General features: G+C 40.2%; 1 protein-coding gene across 1 annotated transcript in view; it reads right to left on the reverse strand.

The window, feature by feature from the left end:
* The window catches only part of COBLL1 (cordon-bleu WH2 repeat protein like 1), an 80,851-nt gene that overhangs the window by 50,437 nt on the left and 13,979 nt on the right, over window positions 1-16,435 (reverse strand). The window contains exons 2-4 of the mRNA XM_019522717.1: window positions 15,586-15,771; window positions 8,787-8,988; window positions 7,568-7,796 (exon numbers count right to left, since the gene is read on the reverse strand). Coding sequence (XP_019378262.1) covers window positions 7,568-7,796; window positions 8,787-8,988; window positions 15,586-15,771 — 617 coding nt within the window. The remainder of the gene's footprint in view (window positions 1-7,567; window positions 7,797-8,786; window positions 8,989-15,585; window positions 15,772-16,435) is intronic.

Consider the following 16,435-nt stretch of genomic DNA (forward strand, 5'->3'; position numbering starts at 1 on the left):
AAAGGGGAATGAAATGTGTATCCTCTTCTTAACGGATAAAAGCTTTTTTTTTTTTTTTTTTTTTTTTTTTTTTTTTTTTTTTTTTTTTTTTTTTTAGAGAAGAAAGGACTTCCTGTCATTACATATATACATCCATCTGTGCAGGTGTGTGCACACAGGTGTATCCTAACCTTCCCACTTTAAGTTCCTATAGAAAATGCTACTTATAATTTAGTTTGTGCTGGGGTGGGTAGAAATAGGTGAGGGCAGGAAGTGTTTGTTTGTTTTACATTTCCAGACCAAGATGCCTTTCTTCATTATCCCTTTCAAGAAAGGAAGAGTTATAAAAAAGGTCAAAGATGAAGAAGTTGCACAAATTCATGTTCCAGGCTATTTTACACCCAGCATGCCAAGTATTTATGGTTAAATATTTATTGTTTTTACTAAATAAAGCTTATGTTCTGATACGTAGAACTGAACAAGTGTCAAGTGAGTCTTGCAATCTTAAGCTATATAAAGGTTTTCATTTTTACTGGTAAGAATTTCTAGGGTCCTCTGAGGCAACAATCTTCCCTGTTATTGCCAGGTATTTTACAGGCAGCTCCATGAGAGGGTAGTACAAATTTTGAAAACGTGTTTGTTTTTTTACCTTAGTCTGTACACCTCATGCTGAGTCTAATTTTTGTTGTATGGTAACACCATGAATAGGCCTTACATTTGCACCAGGAGAAAAACCTCTCTCTTGCACAAAAAGAGCTGTACAGACACTCAAGACATTTCCATGGAAGAGTGCTGGCTATTCCACAAGAAATTAGATCACATACCTTTAAGGAAGATTACCCACTCCTGATCCAACTTGAATGCTTGTACACTTTTCTCAGGTTTGAATACTTAATATCCCAGTCTTCTTCCCTCTCTTAGTAACAGCACTTTACACAAAATGTTTGTGCAAAGAAGCACCTAGATGAGGGATGGGCAAAATATGGCCCGAGGACAAAATCCGGCCCACCATATGATTCCATCTGGCCGGTGGGTCCCTTGGCCTCACCTGGCCCAGGCATAGAAGGCAGTTCTGGCCAGGGTGCATGCAGCTGGTTCCACTGCTCCTGGGCTGGGCCACCTGGCACAGCCTGCCCTACCCCCACATATGACACTCAGGCGTGCCAGGAACTGTAGTGGGCAGGTCTGGGGCAGCCTGACTCCAGTCTGCCCCCACTACTGCTTGGGACCAGGTGTGTGCCCTGCTGAGGGGGCACCAAACCCTAGCCCTGCTCCCTGGGCACCCCAGGCCCATCTGTCCTGCACCCATCTCTGGGGGGGCACCAGATGCAGCCAGCAGGCAGGGTCTCCATGGAGAGACTCCTGCAGGCAGGACACGCTCGGCTGTTTGGATGGGATGGTGACAGCACGGGGCCAGGGCCCAACCTGATCCACTCCCCACACATCCCTGATGCAACTGACACCCATCACAGGGACATGCAGGGAGTTGATCATGGCTGTGTCCCAGCCCTGCGCTCTCACCACTCTGCAATCTCAGACCCAGCCCTGCCTACCTGACCTGCTCCCAGATGCCACTCTCTACCTGCCTGTGGCCCCATCCCATCTGCCCAGCTGAAAGTGCCCTGCCTGCAGGGGCCTCAGGCCAGTCTCCATGAATTTCCTGCCTGCCCACTCCATCCAGTGCCTCTGGTGGTGGGTACACAGTGGATAGATCCAGGACCAGATAGGATAAATTGCCATCTCCCTAGGCCATCCACCTGCCACCACACAAGACACTGTAAACAGCTGTGATAGGAAGCCAAGGCTAGGTCAGCACCTTAATACTCCCTGACCCTCTGGCCCTCAAGAGCTCACCAAAACTCTGTAAGTGGCTCTCCAGCCAAGATAATTGCTCACCCTGGACCTAGACTTAAATTCTGAAAAGCAAGGAGCAAGGTTTGATGCCTTTCTTTCCGAAAACCTTATTTGAAATATATTGGATCCATTTTTCAGAGGTACTGAGCACACACAACTTAGCTGATTTCAAATGAGAACTGTAGATAAACAGTGTTTTTAGAAATCAGGACTGAAGTGCTTCATGTTAGGCACTTCCTCCTTCTCCCCCGCCCCCGCCCCCCCCCCCAAAAAAAAAAAAATCACACAAAAGCCACTTTGGACATTATGGCTATTATTGGGGATTATAGACTACTCTTCTGGCTCTTTTTCCAATGGGTTTAGTTATAAAAAATATGCATGCATGAATGCTCACTTCACGAATATTTCATTTCAACAACTTTCAAAGTTTTCTTGGCAGATGGTCCAAAATATGGCCTCATTTTTCCATGAATTTTTAAAGGCGACCTACCTATACAACTTTATCATGTTGAGGTTTTGCATATAGCAACAGCTAGATCCTAAATAAGAATGTATGTTCATTTAAAACTAATTTGGGTTCTCTGACTTGCATTGAAGTGTGTGGGACAACCAATATCGTAAGACATCATTCAGCATGAGCAAAGCTGGGTGGGCCTGGGCCAAACTGAGATCACAGAAAGAATTTCAGTTCTTTTGTATTCAAATTACACTTTTATGGTACAAAAAAAGCTACTCCAAGTTTAAAAAAGAAATTTGTATACAATGTGGCATTTTTAGGATAGTATTAATAATTATTATTATTATTATAGGTATATGCACATTTGATACTTATTTTGGACACAAAGGATACCTAAAAGGTACAGTTAATAAATAAAAATGCCACTACGATGTGATCATTGGCTGCTGTTTCACAGACTAGATAAAACACACCTTACTTGGTAAAAGTGAAAGATTTAAAAATCAGCAGCTGAACTGACTAGAGCAGGGGTGGGCAAAATGCGGCCCAGAGGCCAGATGTGGCCCACCAGGCCATTCTATTTGGCCCGTGAGGCCCCTAAAAAATTTAGATAATTAATATTAATCTGCCCTGGGCTGCCTGTCATGCGGCCCTCGATGGCTTGCCAAAACTCAGTAAGCAGCCCTCTGCCCAAAATAATTGCCTGTTCCTGGACAAGAGAAAAGATAAACAGCAAAATTAACTATTATGATACAAACCATCCCCCGTTTGTCTGACAAAGCCTCACCTTCTTCTGCTTTTGGAAAAGCAAATAACTGTTTTATCTGAAGCTAGCCACCATTTTAGAATTTGAAATAGGATAGCAGGTATTGTATATCAGAGACCAGAAATGCTATCATTTGTAAAAAACACATTAAAATGTGGCCTATTTTCAGTATTCCTAATCAGTTGCGGAACAATTTTTATTTAAAAATAAGTTAGTTTTTCAAAAACAATTTTCAAGATTATATTAACCTCTTCCAGCTGAGGAAAATTCCTTGGGCACTGACATACGTGCAGCTCCACTGTCTAACTCATGATACTTCACAGAAAGCATCATGACAAATTAGACTGACCCTCCTGATCCAACAGACATTCACTGTCAGATCAGGAGGGTGTATAATTCAGATCCCATTTGAAGCTGATTGGGGGAGAGAGACTGTGAGCTTGCAGCATTTGTCCCCCACTCCCCTCTCCAAGCTCCCATGCTCTCTCAGGATGGGAGGTGGGAAAGGGGGGGGAGCAAGTTCAGTCTGGGGTCACCCCAGCTGCGCTGCAGTAGTGGTGGTGGGTGGTACGGACCGGAACCCTCCCTTGAGGGGGCTCCAGTCCACCTGCCCCACCCTCCAGCACTGACTGGGGAGCTCACAGGCTGCATTCAACCCTCTTCCTTCCCCCCCTCCCATTTTGAATACAGTGTGCAGAGCAGAACTGGACTGCATCATCCGAGTCCTACTCTGTTCACTACCTTCAGAATGGGGGTGGAGGAAAGGGAGCCCTATTTGGGGGTTTTCCCAGCCACCCTAGAGTGTGTGTGGGGAGATTGGAGCCCCTCCCACCCTCTGGGGAACCCCCAGACTAAACTCACTCCCCCCTCCTCCTCCTCCCATTCTGAAGACAGAGCATGAAGCAGAGCTTGGCTGCATCAGCCAAACTTGCTCCTAGTTGTGCTGACAGATGTTAATGAAGGCATTCCACTTTGGGGTTCAGATTGTCACCCAACTGGGCATTTTTGAAGTGCTTTGCAGCCATGCACTTCTGTCAATGCATGGCTTTAGAGCACTTTCAGTGGCTGCTTGCATGACAAACTGTCATGTCTTTCAGCATCAGTCACATCTGCTAGCACCCCTAGTAGCCCCAGAAGCAGCTTCAGTACGAACAGCTGTTCACTTAACCTTCACTTAATAAGTGAAGTTTATGGGAAATGTTTTTAATTCTATCTATAATTAATTTTTTTTAAGCAGTGGTTCTCAATCTTTTCTGTATCAGGACCAATTTGTAAACATCAATGGCCAGTCCTGACCCAATGTCCCTCGTCCCTGGCCCGCTGCCCCTTGCCCCCAGACTCCTCTGCCAGTCTGCAAGGGAAAACCCATGTGACCCATTTCCTATACTCCTGCGACCCATGGGTTGAGAAAAGCTGTTTTAAAGGAAGATGGAGAATGAGAAATGTTTTTAAAAGTTCAGTTGTGTTAAGGTTATAATGCGGTTATTTGGCCCACCAAGAAATGGCTATTGGCACTTAGAAATTGAACAAAATAAAATTTGGAACAGAGGGAAGTCAAAACTTCCTAAACTGATTAAATAGGTTTTTTTTGCCCAAAATAATAATAAAAAAATTGGATACTTCACTCAATCAATATTTTTCAAGGTAAAAACCCCCTAAATAACCAACCATTCCTAAACGGAGTTTGTTAATAAAGATGAGACAAATTAAAGAGGGACTTTTGTTGTCATTCAAAATGGATGATGAAGAAAAAAAAAGTCTCAATATTTTTCAATATAATGGACATTTTGAAAACTTTTGATTTTAAAAAGTGTTTCTAATTATTTCATCTTTGAACCACATTTCCTTCTGGTTCATTATATTGCAACAGCTATCGTCACAGCCCTCATTCTTTAATATGGAACAGGATCTTTGGCCAGACATATGTCACTCATAATGCTTTTAGTAATGACTCCTATGCTGTACAACCATATTTGTCAGAAACAATAAACTTAGACGTAATCCTCCTCAGACTCCCACTGAAGTGAACAAGAACTGAAAAGTGGTATAAGGCTTCTGTTTTTTCATATGGTGCACTTGGTAAAAATAGATGTTTTTAGGCAAGATAAAAACAAAATATAATGTTCTGATTCAAATTAAATTGAACCAAAATAAAAATTTCAGTTGTGTTTTCTCCAATTAACAACACAATTTTTGTGCCAGTTTCTACATTCCCCCTGCCATTTCACCTTTTTACTCCATCAGATAAAGGATGTTATGGAAAATTCTCATACAAGTAAACTATTGCTCTAATTATGGTATTTTGGGCCAACTGTTTTTGAACACACACATTACTTTTTAATAAATACCATGAAAAAACATACTAAATGATAAGGCTACAGCAAAATAAGGAAAACTGTCTTTAAGCCAAAAGGCGGGGATACAAATAAAAAAAGGTATAAAGAGCTCTGAAGTCTAAGGAAGATAACTGAATTGCAGGAGCCAGTATTGACCAGACATGTTGGAGTAAATCTGAGAACATGTATTGAAGAGAACTACAAAAAATGGAATGGAAGTTTGCAGCAACAAGTCTTCGATAAAAGTGTGGCTTGCGATTAAGAGCCATATCTCACATTACACAGGACATGTTAACTGCACTTAAAACATGAGTGTCCATGTTTTAAAACAGTAAAACACATGCTAAGTGCTATCATATAAAAACAAAGTTACTCCTTCTGTGAAAAGTTGCATCTCCAGATCATATTAAGTAACACGTATTCAGCTATTATGGGAGTCAATACAAATTTAAGGTTCTGTTGTGATTCAGCTGATTTTCAGTCCCAGCCTCCACACTACAGGTCAACCAGTTGAAGACTGTCAGCAGCAGAAACCAGACTTGCCCTGAGGATCCAGCAGCAGGAACAACACCTTCTTCCAAGCTCAGCTTCTTGTGCCTCCCTCTGTCCACAGCAGAGAACTAGCTCGCTCCAACATGCCAGGGTCACATGGTAGGCAGGGTGGGAGCTCTGGGCATGGGGGCTGCATGGCCTCAAAAAAGCAGATGTGAGATCTGCGATGCCCAATGACAGAATCAGTGTCGGGAAGTACAGCCAGCTCTAACCCCAGAGTGGACCGAGACCCTAGTTAAGCATTACTGTGCAGTAGGCCTGTGCGAAGCAGCAAGTATTTGCTTCAGATTCAGCCAATTTGGAGGGACAGCAATTTGATACAGCCAATTTGGCTGCAGAGATTTGGCGTCAATTTGGAGCTTTGACCATAGACTATACAGGCAGTCCTTGACAATGCTGGACACAGCTGCCTCCAGCTGGTAAGTCTGTTGTGGTGGGCAGAGAGGGGAGGCAAGGGGCATAGGGAGATCAGATCATGGAAGTGCTCCACCTGCCCTGAGCAGATCTGGGGGAACATGCCCGCTTTCATGCCCTTCCGGACTGGCAGCAAGAGCCTGTGGAGGAGCCACAAGAAGAGCAGCTCCCAGACTGGCAGTGCACAGTGGTGGGAACCCTCCTTCCCAAGTCCCGTGGGCCCTCCCCACCCTGGGTGGGCAGCTTGTTGCAGCCCCAATTGCTCCCTCGCTGTGGGGGCCTTGATCTGCCCCTCCACCACTCCCCTTCCCTCCCCCCTCCACAACAGACTTACCAGCTGGAGGCAGCTGTGTCCATCATAATTAAGAACTACTGCCTGTATCTCCAAATCGATTTGGAGGCTTCTGATTCGATTTGGACCTTTTAATGGGTCCCCTGATTCAATTTGGATTTGGAGATTTGGCCACCAAATCGGGCCAGAATCACCTCCGAATTGAATCTGCTACCAAAGCTTCGCACAGCCCTCCTGTGTAGCTGCTCAGAACAGTCTAATTTTTAGTAGGCATGGTAAAACTTACTCTGATTTAAATGCAAATGTCCTCTGTAACAATGCCCTAAGTAAGAGAGAGAAGATCTGTGCCAGAAAAATCAGGTTGCTTAACTTAATGCCAGGCTGTTTGACCATCATTAAAATGGTGATAATAGCTCTTATTCCACAAGTATTAGTGAACCAAACAATCTGAACACTTAAGTGTACACATACATTGATAAGCACCATTTCTTTAAATTAAGGTGGGCAATTTCAGAACTTGCATGGTAATAAAATCTCATTATTTCTCACATTGACTATGACTTATTCCTCTTTAAGAAGACATTGAGTTTTCAGCAAATTGTCAAGATTATTTTTGTTTTTTGCTTTTAAAGGAGCTCCTACCATTAACATGATATATGCACTTAGTTGCGTCATCCTTGCATTCTTCTTCGAAACACAGCTTGTGCGCAAATCATGCCCTGAATCAAAAGTTTTGGAAAACTAGCCATTGGCAGCCATGATTTCAGTTCCATGACAGAATTAACTACATCTGGCCACACTAACTGTAAGGAGATTTATTTTGTTTAGACCACACAATTTTAAATATTCAGTTTTTCAGAAGCAAAATTTTCTAGGTATACAATTTATTGAAAAGCAAAAGAAAAAAGATGTCTTACCTCTACTGACATCCATTGCATATAGTTCCCTTAGTCCAAGGTCATTAAGAGATTTTGTCATGTCAAGGGGCTCTTGTGACTGGTAGTTTTTCAGCAATACAGTGTGTAAAGGATCAAACTCACATTTGCTACAGATAATCAGTGTGAGTTCTTGAAGAGGTGCATACGGACTAACTCTTATTACAGTCTTCTGTGTTTTCTTGTAATTTACAACTACTCTCACAGTTTGCTGAAGAAAGAAAAAAACTCCAATAAAGCTGTGTTTAAGGACACCAATATAAACAGCCCAAAATCATTTCACAGATTTTTTGCAGCAACCACAGAAGCTTCCCCATAAAGAACTGTTTTCTTATAGCTTTAGCTACATTAAATGAAATTCTGCATCATTAAAGGGAGCTCTATATAAAAGGTTTGAGCAGCTTTATTTACATTCAAGAAGAACAGCAATCCAGAGTATCAGTTCTGACTCGGTGCTGATTTGTGTTCTGAAGACAGAATGAAGAAGACAAGGGGAGGGAAATGGAAGGAGAACATTCTTTCCATATTTTTTTTTTTATCCATTTTTACCCATTTCAGAAAAATGTAACAACTTTACTCAATTAGATTTTTTCCTGAGGTTTATAAAATCTTGTTTCCCAGAAAATGAGGAATACATTCGTTTAGACAGAAACCTGATGTTGGTTTGGGGAAATCAGATCACAATCATGTCCTTTCTACTTGCTAGTGCAAAGCTGAAAGCTGGGTCCCACAAGTCTGGCACCAGGGAAGACACTTCAGCCGACTGATCAGCCCCAGACCTGACACCTCCATATGTTCAATTTAAGGAACCATACAAACCAGCCATAGAAATACAGGTGTGCATTTTATTTAGAACACTTTTATGGCTGGTTTCCCATTTTATGGAGCCTTAGGCTGGGTGCTCATACAGCACCCTTAATGTGTAGTAACATGTTAAATATATATGGCATATATCATAACTGTAGCATACATGTAATATGTAAAGTGGGCCAGTGCTATACACAGCCAAGAGAAATATATTAGATTCAAAATGTCAACTTCCCCAAATCATTAAAAATCCAAAAATTATCCTGGAGCTATGGACTGAAGTTATGATTCCCATGCAACACTACATTCTGGCATCAGCAGGCAAACCTTTATGAAGGATTTTGTCTTCTGCTGGGAAATTAAACATTCATGTAGTTCACATTTTAGTTCTCACCTCTGGAATCATAGGAGCAGGTTTCTTCTTATCCAAAAGCTTTGGCTTTAAAATCACCTTTTCTACTTCAAGCATTCCCACTGGTGTATTGGGCTTGAATTTTATCTGGCTGTTCTCTGCTGACATCAGATCTATAGTATAGCTTGATGGATTTAAACGATACTGTGCACACAGAAAAATCAACAAGTCCATCATGGGTTTCCTGTAAAAAAGGAAAACATATATAACATTAATTTTCTTATAGGTTTATTAAGCAAACCAAAGAAGAATATTTTTCTGAACATTGGCAAAAGGTATGTCTTTTGATTCTATTCTTTAGTTTTGTAAATACTCTAAAGAAGTGTATGGGGGGCGGAATGCCAAAAGCATGATCACTGAGAGAAGTAAGATATCCATTTTGTACATAGAGGATAAGAGTACAGGGGAAAAACCCACAGGTACACATGCTATTTTGAGGGTCATAAAAAAACCCACAGTCTAATACAGAACAATTTTGCAAAAGTATTTGTAGCAATTCATACATTGACTTATTCCCAAAATTGGCCTGGCACACACTGAAGCTATTATTTCAAACTACTTAACCTTAAATGACCTGTATATACATAAAGCTATTTTGGTAGGAAACACAAGAATTAATACTCTGCCTGCCCAAGGATTCAGCTTCATTGTTTTAAATTTTCCAGTTCAGAATTAAAATGTGTCTTTCTCTCTCAGAATATTTCCAAATGGAGTCTAAGAAACATCATTCACAGAGAGCAAACATATATCAGATGAGCTTTTGCATGCTGTATGTACAGAAAGTAAATGAAGAACAATTTTAAATGAACTTTAACACTACAGAGTCCAAACACAGAGAAATTAGGGAGTGCCTCGGGACTGCCTTGCATATTTAATTCAGGAATACACTTAATCATTCACAGGGAGACTATTATTAGACACACATTTTCCCCAGAAGTCATATCATTCAGTGTACAAGGTAGATGATGCTCTAAGGATGAATCAAGACAGTCTAGTAGATGTATATTTTTTTCATTTGTTGCAGAAATTAATATTCAAGTAGTGAATGAGAAAGTGAAGAGCAGGAAGAAAAAAAGAATGATCTTACACTTTGGACAACTGAATACCATTCTGGAAAAAAACTGTATTCTATCATTGACTCTGCTGGAGAACTCCTGTGTAAGGCTGGATAAATTATATAAGCCATATAGGTGGCCATTTACTGTTCTGGATATCTGATGTGAGGTATGAGACTGGGCACAGCAGTTCTCCTAGGAGCAGTTTAAGCTGGGTTGCTTCTTGTTTCATTTTTTCCACCTGGAATAGCCATTTTTGCTCTGAGAGAAAAATCCTAAATACACTCTGTACACTCAGGTTTTCTTGGGAGAGCAGCAACTCTCCCAGGAGATAATGAATGTCCATATGTGGCCTATGAAATAACACTAACGCATAAAGATGAAGAGCTAATTCATATTGCAAGGAGAACCTTTAATTTGGACTTACCCTAAATTTAGCATTCAATTTCTGAAACTGCAGCGCTCTTAACTTTTTTTGATTAATCCTATATTTGTGCAAGAAATGGAAAGGCTGTTTTCCATCTACTCAGCACTGGATTACTACATAATGGATGCATCTACATGTGCAATTAATGTGAATCAATAAACTCCGGCACATATTGCTCCAGAGTTTATTTCTCCTGAACACACCATTTGAATGTGCACCCAGAACTGCAGCATACTGAGCCAAGGGCGGAGAAGGTTAGCCTACCAGCCTGGGGCTGTTTCAAGCTGGCTTGACATTGTACAGAGGGGCTGGTGATGGCATGAGGGTGCTCTAGTGTGCAGCTAGTCAGCAGGCAGCCTCTGTACTGAAGCACTTTCAGCCGGGTCAGCATCTACATGCGTGTTCCTGTGCATGAAAAAAAACAACTCTACAGCAGGATAGTACTTGTATTTACAAGTCCTCAACTGCTGCAGAGTTTATTAGTTTCCTGCAGCCTAATACGGCTGCACGTGTAGATGGTGAGACATTTACTCTGGAGCTAACTGGGCAACTCCTCAGTAATCATCTTGTGTAGACACACCCAACTAGTAGTGAAGAGGTTCACTTATTAATGGCTTCAGCAGTATATCAAGTGTGGGTAACTTAACTAAAGTTGGAATCTTTACACATTCCTAAAGCAATCATTTAACTGAACAGACTTTCTAGCACTGTCTAGAATTGTGTATCCTGGAGACAATTTTGTGAATAGGATTTTTAATGTACAAGATCAGTTAAGTTCATCCTCACAATGCAAAGAAAGACAGGTTTTTGTTTAGCCAACACCAAGTGATAGCAGTGGTAAGAGGGTTTTGTTGGGAGTGCAGGGTAGGAAGTATGTCACAAACCTATGATATTTTGAAATGTTCAAGGAACGTCATGCATGGGGGGTTTTTTGTTTAATCAATATAATATGTGTAGTGTTACATATATGTAGAGACTAAGCTGTACTTAGGCCTATTGTTATATCTATGAATTGCGGTATTTTATATGAATGTAAATTTGTATTTCATAGGTTGGCTAAGACAGTTTGCCTGTGCAATGATTCCTCTCCTATTCATACTTGAAAGTATGAAGAATTAGCTTCTGACTTGGCCAATGGTTTAATGGCCAATAATACAGGCCCTTAGGGATGTGGCTCAAGGCACATGAGCCAGGCGCTTTCAGGCAATCGTGAATTTGCATCTTTCAAAGAAGAGACACAAAAATAACACCCAAGAACAAGTTATTCAGGGAAGGACATTTTCACAGTGGGGAAATTAAATAAGAAACGGTACAGTATCTTTAGGGCATTAGATCTTTATATCTGAAAGGATGCAGCTATTTTCCTGATCATAATTGAAGCAGGAAAGACTTCAGGTCTGGTAAACAAATATACTCTTTGGAGGTAAGAAATTATAGGCAATTGTTTGTCATTAGTTTGTTCTCAAGCATAGGGAATAACTCTAGGCCCTCAGCTAGTGGGCTCTGTGAAGCAGGCTGACAGGAAGATGGGGCAGGAACTTTTTTTAACCTGTTGAGTTGAGTAAAAGCCACATTCTTAGTTTTGAGATGTAGGCTAAGATCAGATTGTTCCGATATTTCATTTTATTTGTTTATTCTTACACCTTTGTCTGTATCTTAGCATATGGTTACTCATTTCTTATGCCTGCTCTTGTTATTATAATAAGTTTTTGTCATCTTTTATAACTTAGTATTGTTAGTGATTTCAGAGAATTTGACCATACAGACAGGCCTTTTCCAAGGAAGAGGATTGCTGTGGGGGCAGGAATCTATTATTTTTGAGCACATGATTGGAAAAAGATGCAATTCTTCCAGCTGGCAAAGAGCTGGTAAGACCTAGGTGAGTCAGGTAAAGCTGAGATGCCATTACTCAAGGAAGTGATCTTTGGAGTGTAAATTTCAGACTCCAAGTGGTCAAGAAGTAGATGGCAGAGAGGAGCTTGGGGCTGAAGGACACTCCTGCATCGGTAAGAATACCCCAGGAGCGTGCTCTCAAAGGTGTCCCTGACTGTATCTTGGGTCAGAGGGTGTGTGTGGTGGGGGAGGAATGACGACAAGGGACAACAAGGATAGGGAGAGAACAATAGGAGGACTGTTTTTGTTTGTTTTGTAAATGAATGTTGCATTATGGATTTTAAAATGCATAAAACTTCAAGATCACTTAAATGCATAAAACTTTATATAAAAGCATGTTTCTGCCCTGACTTTATTCTGGTCTGTGGCACCTGGACAGAAGACAGTAGAAGCACACCTCCAATTTCTAAAGAATAAATTCTAAAGAAAGCTTTAACTCTTTCTTTTTGCTGTATTAGAGGAAAAAAATCTTTTATCTGCTCAAAATTAGGGAAAGAGCACTTAGAGTAAAAGCTCTTGTTTCAAAAGGCAATGGATGTACAAGGGAAAACAGAAGAAAGCTTTCATACCTCCATTGCAGTGGTTATTGCCAGCATAAGTGGCCTAGGGAGAAAAGCATCTTCCTCTAACACTAGCTGGGTAACTTTCACTATGCTGGGAAACAGGAACGGAGTTAGAAGTGGAGGCAAAAGGGGAGTCAAAACCTTAACATTTAAAAAAGGATTTGAAAAAGCCAAATAATCCACTATGACTACACCACCATCATTTCTCTGCTCTGCCCCCACACAGCTGAATTACTGTTTTGGTGTCTTGTTGCTTTTCCAGAAGTAAACTTTATTTTTAACTGCTCTTTCCCCAACACCTTTTCAGCCATCATTTCATAACAAAATAAAGATAGAATTGCTTAACTAGGGCCTCTTGCTATTTTAATACATACATCTCTGGTAGTTAAAGAATGGCCAGTGTCACAACAGAGATAAGGCACATCGTGTCAACATGCCAAGTTACAGATGAAACTTAGCAGGTCAGAAAGCAGAGTCCATATGTGCATATTTGTTTAAAAACAAAACAAACCAACCCACCCCCCCCGCCCAAACACAAAACAGGAGCCGTACATGACATTGTAGCACTGTTTAAAAGAAGTATTTTAAATGAAGCAAAGCTTTAAACAAACAAAAAAAATTCCATCTTCCAACTCTCTTTCTTATGCATGACTGTTTCAATAATAAAAAGTAGCTGATTTGCTAAACTGGTTTGCATTGTTTTGGAAAAAAGACAAACAAAAAACTTCAAATATATTTTACAAAGCAGCAATTTGTAACCTGAATCCTCCCCACATAGTCAAATGTTGCATATGGCATGAACAAGGCCCTGCCATCCTCACCTATCCTGGGCTGCTCTTTGCAGGTCCTCTTTTGTGTTAAGCCCTGTAAGTTTTCCCTGTCTGAATATTGTCCATGATTGTGGATTTACACATTTAAAGGTCTTTCCATCAGCCTGTAGTGTCCAGAGAAACAGGTAAATATTTTGTTCTATTCAAGGAGCTGCAACCACTCTGGTCTCCAGGTTAAGCCATAGAAGGTGTCATTTGGAAAAATCAAGTCCTTTTAACATTCCCTCATCAGAACAGTTTAGTACATGTATTGAAAGAGCTACTTTGTGTATGCTCATCTTTTCTTTTTCTCATTCAGGGCTAAGGAGAAATTTATCAGCCAACAGAAATTACACAGTTGGAGCACCATTCTGGTCAGGTGGATTGTAATTCTGTCTGGTTTTAAATATCACTAGACCAGACACCTGACACTGAATAATATTTGCTTTGAATAACAAAGTTTGACCAGGAAAGCTGAAGAAATAGCATGTAGCCACATGTCATAAAATGTTATAAAACACTTCATTTGAAACATTCAGATGGTCTTGCTTTAAAATACTTAATACAGATGTTTAATGAACTTCATTTTGAGTAACTTACATAAAGGTTTGTTCTACCAACCCAAAGCGATCGTAAAATCCTAAGTCAGAGAAGAGACAGCAAAGATGGCTCTACCAATATTGAAAACCAGGGCTTTCCATCATGTAACAGTGTAAGTAACACTGTTCGTTACATTTGGGATACAGTGCTTAAAACAATTACATTGGTTTATCTTTAAGGAACAGAACTTTTTAATAGACCTTTGGTTAATAACAGGTAGGATATAAATACATACCCTTGAGCAGTTATTTCTGGGGCAGATTTCTGACATGAGGAAACAGCTGTGATAAGAGGTCATAGCATGCCATCTTTGTCTTTTACTAATGAACTATTTAGCTGAGCTGAATTTTCTACATTAAATACCTGTTGGCTGTAGGTCAAGATTAAAAAGACTCTTGGTATTCAGGTCTTGAGAAGCAGATTGCAGTGAATGTGTCCCAAATTAAAAATATTGCCTCCAATCAAAAAAAGAGAGGCAAAATAAGCAAAGGCTTAGAAAGGCTTAAAATAAGCACAGAACTCATCTCAGACTAGATAAAAAAAATTAGGTATTTATTGTTTAGTTGCCTGTTATACGGAAGGGAGAGACTGCCTAGAAGAGCTCATGCCATATTTGGATTAATCTTTCATTAAGTAACAAGGTGGATATAAGTTTTGCTTGTTTATTTTTACTATTGCATAACAAACAGCTGACTTCCAATGGCAGAAACAAAGGGACCACACAGATTCAAACTAATACGTATACTTGGCAGATAGAAAGCAAGAAGCTGGCTTTAAAAAACAAAAAAACAAAACAAACTTTAAAAGCTACTACAAAAAACATGCAACAGGCATATTTCCTGCAAGACCTATGAGAAGGAATTGAGATGACAGAGAAAGTTCATGGTTTGTTTTAGAATGCTAAGGTTTCTAGATTTAACTACAGCCGACAATTTCCACAGCTATCCGACTCAGACCACATTCAGAGAACACACACACAAGCACTTGATTATGCAGCATATTCTATTTTCCATTTGGCTTGTTATTACAAAGCTTGGTTAATAACTGTTTCTCTTAAAAAAAGTTAGATTTCAAAAGCATCAAAATCTTTTTGTCCTAAATAAGAATGGATAGGTAGGGCAGAAGGTTTCTAGGATTAGCCTGCATACTACAGTAGTAGCGGTAGTATGCAAGTAGTGTTGAAAAGATTCTTACCTTGTGGCATGTTTGCCAAAAAGGTTGCCCCCATTGCTCTCTAAAATAGCACTAAGATGTATAAAATTATCTTGGATTTCTGCCCCCCAAAAGTAACCTTCATAAGAGCATCATAAGATGTACATTGGTCCCTGTTTAAGTAAGGCTCGAAGTGCTATATGACTTATTCAAAAAAATGCAGCTATAACCCATAGAAACTAAACTTTTGCCAGCCCCCAAATTTTTTTCCATGCAACATACCTGCCATTAACAGTAGTAGATTTAATCACATCCCCTGGAAGAACCACAGATAATTTGATGTCTTTATCAATTATATTCTCTTTCTGTTCCATGGTGAAATTAGTTAGTTCTGCCTCATCCAGTGAAGGAATCTCCAAGCTTTTTGGTTCAGGTGGAGGAAGTGGAGCTTTAGCTTTGGCTTTTCTTCTGAAATAAAAAAAATAGGAAAATTATACTATGAGTACAATTTTACTATGTGAATATTTTTACATCAATGTTAAAATATTCAGTGAACCATTAATTATGTTCAACACATGGGACTGCCCACCAAGAATATTGGAGTAAAACTGGCCTGCATCCTCTCACTTTTCATCTCGATGAAAAATGCCTGTTTATCACACGAGTATTTTAAACCTGTGACTGATGGTAGTAATATCTGAGAAATGTCTGACCTGGTAACCTATGTTAAGTTTCCAAGTAAGCAGAAACAAAATATAGTTCTACTTTGTGACTTCATGCCATAACTATGAAAATTCACAAGCCTTCCACATTTCAATACATGTTTGAGAGATGAATATGGCAAAAGTCCCTAAACAGATTTATTTTTTCCACTCACTGATAGAGGTGAATGGGGAAGGTAGAGGGAAGGGGCATGGGGGTAAAGATCAAGGCCTCTCATGGTGAGGGAAGGAGTGGGGCTGGGGCAGGCGATGCCCAACCGGGGCAGAGCACAGGACAGAACCACAGCATGGTGAAACAACAATTTCACGCGAGACTTGTAACTAACAATATCATGCTGTCATACCCCTGTCATCTCTTGCTTCTTTTTCTGTCACAATTAATATGGCTGAAGTACATTCACTATAGTGTA

Source organism: Gavialis gangeticus, unplaced genomic scaffold, assembly GCF_001723915.1.
Source record: "Gavialis gangeticus isolate Ggan-Ray unplaced genomic scaffold, GavGan_comp1, whole genome shotgun sequence".
Taxonomy (NCBI): Eukaryota; Metazoa; Chordata; order Crocodylia; family Gavialidae; genus Gavialis; species Gavialis gangeticus.